The 6206-nt window shown below is 44.3% G+C and overlaps 1 protein-coding gene across 1 annotated transcript in view; it reads right to left on the bottom strand.

Annotated features, from left to right (window-relative positions):
• LOC308065070 (solute carrier family 22 member 2-like) overlaps positions 1-6206 on the bottom strand; it is a gene marked incomplete at its 3' end in the record, with an annotated part of 37388 nt that overhangs the window by 8705 nt on the left and 22477 nt on the right. The window contains 5 exon segments of the mRNA XM_080390589.1: positions 48-154; positions 693-804; positions 1648-1816; positions 2637-2791; positions 6084-6187. Coding sequence (XP_080246715.1) covers positions 48-154; positions 693-804; positions 1648-1816; positions 2637-2791; positions 6084-6187 — 647 coding nt within the window.

The following is a 6206-nucleotide window of genomic DNA, read 5'->3' as shown; positions in this document are numbered from 1 at the left end:
GCACCAAATCACACACCTCCATTTGGGCTGCAAAAGCCTTCCCTTACCAACTGTACATCAAAATAAACGTGTGTTTTCTGATCTGAGGTGTCCTGACCAGGTCTAGAAATGAAGGTTTTGGCTTTTCTCCATCTTCATCTTTGGAGCTGAGATTCTGGGAGCACAAGTGACAGAACAAGAGATTACAGTAGGCAGGGGAGAGGGTGGGAAGCACTACAATGCATATTTTCTTCTGGATTAATGGGAGGATGGGGGTTTTCATTTGCCAGTTAAGTGACTGGGGGCAAAATAGCTTCTCCAGAGTGTTTTGAGAAAAGGAAGCACGAAAATTTATATAACCAGTCTTCATATCTGTGTAGCTATGTGTATGAGGCTATTGCATGGTATGGAGCAGCATGTAACAAATAATGAGTAAAGGTGTTCTGGGATTTTTAGTCATAAGATTTGGTGAGTTTATTTTTGATTGATACTTAAAGGAAGAGTTTTTCTTGTCTTCTGGCTGTTTTTGCGAGCCTCTTTTCCCAAATACACTCTGTGAGGGTTCTAGGCAGTCAAACTGAAGAAAACTCACTTGCCTTTGCTTTAGGGAACTGCAGTGCTTTTTGTCACCAAGCTGCTCCCTACTCTAAACACAAAACAGTCCTAAACCCAAAACACTGTTTGCACACATGCAGCAAATGCAGTGCAGTCACCTGGAAAGAGAGAGGTAACTTCTTATTTCCCTTGGCGATGTGTTTAATAACTTCCATAGCTTTGTCATTTTGCTTTTGAGCTATTAGCCACCTGGGAGACTCGGGCAGACACCTGCAACACATATAAGCATGACAGCTACAGGGAAAGAAAATGTATGTCAGTGGTACACAGAAAATGAAAACCGAATCGAGTTTCTCAGGCTAGGATCCTAAGGTGTACTGAATATCCATGGGTTGTACGGAACTCAGTGGTAGCTGTGGCTGTCAGTGATTGTACTCGGATTTGTGCTCCACTTGAGTGACAATGCAGCCTGATTTTTAATATATATATATATATATATATATATATATATATTTAAGGCTAAGCCCAGTTTATTATAGTTTGGAAATATTACTCTGATAAAATTCTTTTGACATGTTTTAGAAATGACTAATAATCTGTGGGTATAAAGAAGAACAGCTGTAAACCTGATCTTCCATGTTAAAAATAACCTTTCATAAAAAGACCAAAGGAAAAAACCCTCCCAAATCTGTTCCCTGATGTAGTTACAGAATTTTCTAGGGAGCATTTTTACTCATTTTTTTTATAAATAGTCAACAAAAGCCTGTTGATTGCATTAAAAAACCCAAACAATTTTAATCGATGATTAGAAAAACTCACTTCTCACAGCAGCTCACATACTGTTCAAGAAATAATGACTTCTTATCTTTTAATGGGTGGCAAGGACTCTAAACACAGAAGCATTGCAATGCGTTGCAGGTAATCTTGCTCTTAGGTGATTCAGACTAAACCCATGGGCAAGAAAAATGCCAGATCTCATCTGATGCTGTCTTGGAAATCCTACATGTAGCACTATGGCCAATCCCTACAGAGAAGCTTCAGCTCTCAGCTTCAGTCCCCTGGTTTTATCGATGTGGCTTGGTGTTGCTGGGAGCTGTAGGAGTGGGCACTTACCAATAATAGAGCAAGAAGAAGAAATTGGGCAGTGTGACTGTGAGCTGGAGCCACCTCCAGTGTGGAAGCGCGTAAGCCAGGGCGGTGAGGATGAGGAGTCCCAGCGTGAAGGCAAGCTGGTAAGTGATGCCCGCTGCCCTCCGGTAGTTTGGGCCAACAAATTCTGCAACTGCAAAGGTCAGTTGTATGAGCAAAAATAAATTGGTTTGGAGAGCTGGGGGAATGTAACTCCTGCCAGCTAAAACCACATGGAGCTCTGTGCTTATCTGTGCCCTTGCGTCACGGCGTGCAGGCATAGGTTTAGATAGGAAAGTGGAGCAGTTTTGGGTCCCTGGTGTAAATTACAGGGCAAGTCCCCACCCTTCCTCTTCCACTGGTCAGCTGGAGACTTTACCCTTGCCTTCAAGGGTGGTGTCAGGCCCCCACCCATCGATGCGAGCCAAAGGGTGCTTTCTTCTTCCGACTCCTAGCTAAGAACTAAAATGGGAAAATAAAATAGACAGCTGGAATTTGCTTGCCTCCATCTCCCTCCTCGCTTACGGCTTGGGAACAGAGCCTCCCTGCCCTCCAAGCACCTGAAACAGCACAGCAAAAACTGTTTTGGCACCCAAGCTGTCAAACACAAGTGTTAGCCCTCATCTCCCTGCTTGCTGCCTTTCCTGGAAAAGCATTATACATCTTCGTAGTGCTTTCAGTTAGTTCTTGTCTCTAGACCTTGTCCTTCATTTTGGCACACGCTTCTCCAGGTATGAACATTCCCTAGTTTTCAGAGCTGCCTCCTAATTATTCCCTTTATGTTTACAAGCAGGTGCAAGCTTGGGTCTTAAACACCTGGATTCAAGTAAAGAGGTGCTGTTTGGCAGTAAATAGCAGTGTCTCTGCTATCGTTCCATGCAATTCCTTAAAAATTGGATGGCACCAGTGGGGGTCAGCCCTGCTGCTAGACAGGGGGTTCCTCCCCCCAAAATGTAATTGCAAGCTGCCGTAACTGAGGACGTAGCCGGTCAGCCAGCCCGCCTTGCTGACGAACCCCTGTACCAGGCGGAAGATCACTGCCCAGCTGTAGCTGGGTGCAGAGGCCATCAGAACCCCTGAGACCGCGCTGATGAAGACTGTGACCAGGAGGCAGAGCTTGCGGCCAAACCTGCAGAGGGAGAGCAGAAAAGAGAAGAAAGAGGCTCAGCTGCTGGCAGGGCATGGTGGCAGAGCAAAGGGTTTGAAGAGGCTGGAGGTGGTCCCTGTCACCTTATTCTGTTTGTTCTGAGTAGGAGTCTGTACCTGCTCTTCCCTTTGCAACATTTTTCATCTCAATGGAAGCCCAGGGGACTCTCCTGTCCTGTTTTCAGGCTATTGTTCACTTCTGGATAATGACTTAGCTGATGAGTTCAAGAAATGCTCTGATATGGCTCTTCAGCCCATCTGTCAAAGCTTTCATAGCTTTTTAGTGGGGACCTTGTTCAATAACTGTGATCTTTACCTATTTTCTCATTAATCTTGGCTGACTATTGAGCTCTTGAAGAGGGTTTTGTACATCCCTGTTATTTGTCATTCCTTGTATCACCGTGACTCACTGATGGAAATAAATTGTTTCCAAAAGAAACAAGCTTACTGGAACGCTGGAAGGGCATTTGTTTTCTATCTGACAGAGATATATATTGTTAGAAGTATGATTTATAAAAACCATTAAACCAGTGGATGTCCACTAACAAAAATAGCATGATAATAAATGCCAGCCAAAATAAATGTTCTGTTCTCCACAATAACATCAGCAGATCCCATCGCTCAAACTTTCCTTCTGTCAGGACCCTGACATACAGATGTTTTTGACTTGTCTTGAAGTCCAGCTCAAGAGAGCCTTGTCAGACCACGAGCAGAGTCCTCTCCAGCAAAGGTCCTTTCCCAGTGCCCAGCTCTGAATGGGAGAGGTGCAATGCTGCATGTTAGCACTGACCCCGGGAGCTCCCTAGGGGCACAGGACTGCCAATTTCCAAGACACCTATGGCCCTTGAATGTCAGTCAGCATCTGGATGTGTGCCCCGAGACCAATCAAGTAGATGAGTAGGTCTAATCCCTCAGAGAGAAGCACATTTGCAAAGCTTATGAAACCTTCCCTGAAGCACCTGAAACGTTTTCAGGAGGTGTCCTGAGTACAGCAGTTTGCAGCGATCTCATGCAGAGGAAAACCAGCACTCCAGCTGCACTCAGGCTGTCTGACAAGAAGAAGATGAATATCTCAAATCCAGGAAACACAAAATTCATGAGGATTTTCCCCAGTCCCTCTCCTAAATTTGAGGGCTCTTTGTTTGTTTTTGCCCTAAGAATAACACTTGCTCGGTATGGGATTTTGTATCGCTCTTGAATGCTTGCAGCGGAGGGACCATGGTGAACTGGGGCAGGACAGCAGTGAGCAGAGCAGTAGAAAAACCCCTCGACACTATGACATGCATGTGCTTTATCTTGGCAGCAATGATATCCTACTCCCTCGTGTCTTTTCATACTTTTGCTTGATAATAAGCCATGGTAAAAAGATCCTTCAGTATTTTGACACAGAGAGCATTTCAGATATAAACGGCTGAGGGTTTGGGAGCTCCGGTTTCTATTGGTTCGCACAGCCATACACTGCCAAGAAATGCCTTTGCTAGGGAACATGATTGCTTAATCCACCTCTGTGCTGAAAAGGTGATCTGAAGAGTGGCACCTCTGCTGGTCGCAGGATCTGCTTACTGCTGCTCCATGTCCTGTCATGCCTGGATGAGCAGCTGCTACATATCCCTTCCTTTGCTTCCATCAGCTGTGCATTGTTATCTGAGTGTCAGTTCTCGGAAAAAGGATGGAATGCTTTCTAATTCACTAGATGATTGGCCAGAAGACAGGAATTTGGATTTAAGGGAAAGAGAGGATGGTGTGTGTGTGTGTGTGTGTGTGTGTGTGTGACATACATTTCCAAGATGAAAAAGAAACCGAGATCCTTCCAAATGTATGTGAAGAAAAGCAAAAATTGGTGTGTGTCAACCTTTGTCTTTCGAATCAGACAGGGGACTCTAGCCCCATACTGAAGACTGGATGTAGGATCTTCGCAGTACTCCTGTAGTCATTTGATATCTTTCACCCAAGAGAACCTTATGCCAAAGCTGTAGCCACACACAAGATGTGACCAGGATGAGTTACTGTGATAAATCAGTATCTTCTGATGTAAAATCCATTTAAGCAGAACACCTGAAATAAACATGATCTGGTTCACTGGTAGTAAGGTAATGGTTTACTGAGGACTGGAAAGTGGTCTGTCCAATCTGTGCAAAGGTGACCTTCTTGACAAGCAGGTTTGTCCACACAGAGGGACAGGCTGGCATTAGCTAGGACCCTGGTAGCTACTTACGTGTACACAACCTAACTGATGATGTGTTTGCCCGCAATGAAAATGGGAGCAGGGACCAGCAAGACAATCACAGACCCATCCTTATTTTGTGACACTACAAAACTACTATGAGGGACAGCTGTGCCCCTTCCCATAGACCTTCCCCCTTGGAGGAGGGGGAAAGTTAAAAGAAGGGAATGGTGGCAGTATCTGTCCAACAGAGATGATTCTGGGGCCTGATCAGCACGGGAGGAAAAGGCTATTGCTCATTGTGCTCTCTGATGTCCTGAGAATACAGAAAAAAAAAGACATTCCTCCAAGACAGACTGACTCTACAGAAGGATTCTTCATCCTGTGTTACCCTCATCCCTTTAAATTCCAGTCTCAGATCTCTTGTAATTTTACTGTAATTTCGTAAACATGCCCAGGAAGATCACTTACAAAGCATTAAATTTGTTTAGAGTCTAACCTAAAAATAACACTACTGGGCAGATACATGGCACAATGACACTTGTGGTGGAAAAGAGGAGATGAGGGATAACAAGGTCTAGAAGTGGCTACATAGAGAGCCAACTAGAAAAAGGGAAACCAAAGAAAATTTCAGAAGGAGCAACTTCTATTTCTGTATCTGAGAAAAACTATTCTATTTTGAAACTGATTTATGGCCATCTGGATGCTGTTAAAATTAATGTGAAACAAATTTATCACAAAGATGGGCAAACAGATCGCATGTGAGTTAAAGTTTCATCTTAAACTTTGAGCTCACATTGCGGTTTGCCACTGTGAACAAACCCAAAATCTCTTCATCTGTGAATATACAAATTCCCCATGCAGCCATGGAGAAGCTATGAAAGTGGAGAAACACTATGGCATTTCCATGGATTCTTGGGTCACAACAGTCTTTGAAAGCAGAGGCTTAGGAACCACTGTCCACCCCCTTTGTAAGTGACACATGGGCCTTTTTAATCAAGTTTTACTTGCGTTCATTTCCCCTTTGAATCATGGAAGTTATTCAGCGACATGCATAAAGCAGATAACCAGAGAAAACAGTTCATCTCACACCCGTCTACATACTGCTTACCTGTCTGCTAGGTAGCCAATGCTCACGGATCCAATAAAAAACCCGGCGTTCACACATGACTGGAAGAGGTCCAGCTTCCAGGAGTCCTCACACACCAGGTTAAACTGCAAGGGCAACCACAGG

Source organism: Falco punctatus (genome assembly GCF_963210335.1).
Source record: "Falco punctatus genome assembly, chromosome: 5".
In the NCBI taxonomy this organism is placed as follows: Eukaryota; Metazoa; Chordata; class Aves; order Falconiformes; family Falconidae; genus Falco; species Falco punctatus.
Note: the sequence above shows the minus strand (reverse complement) of the source record. Positions and strands in the feature narration are given on the sequence as shown.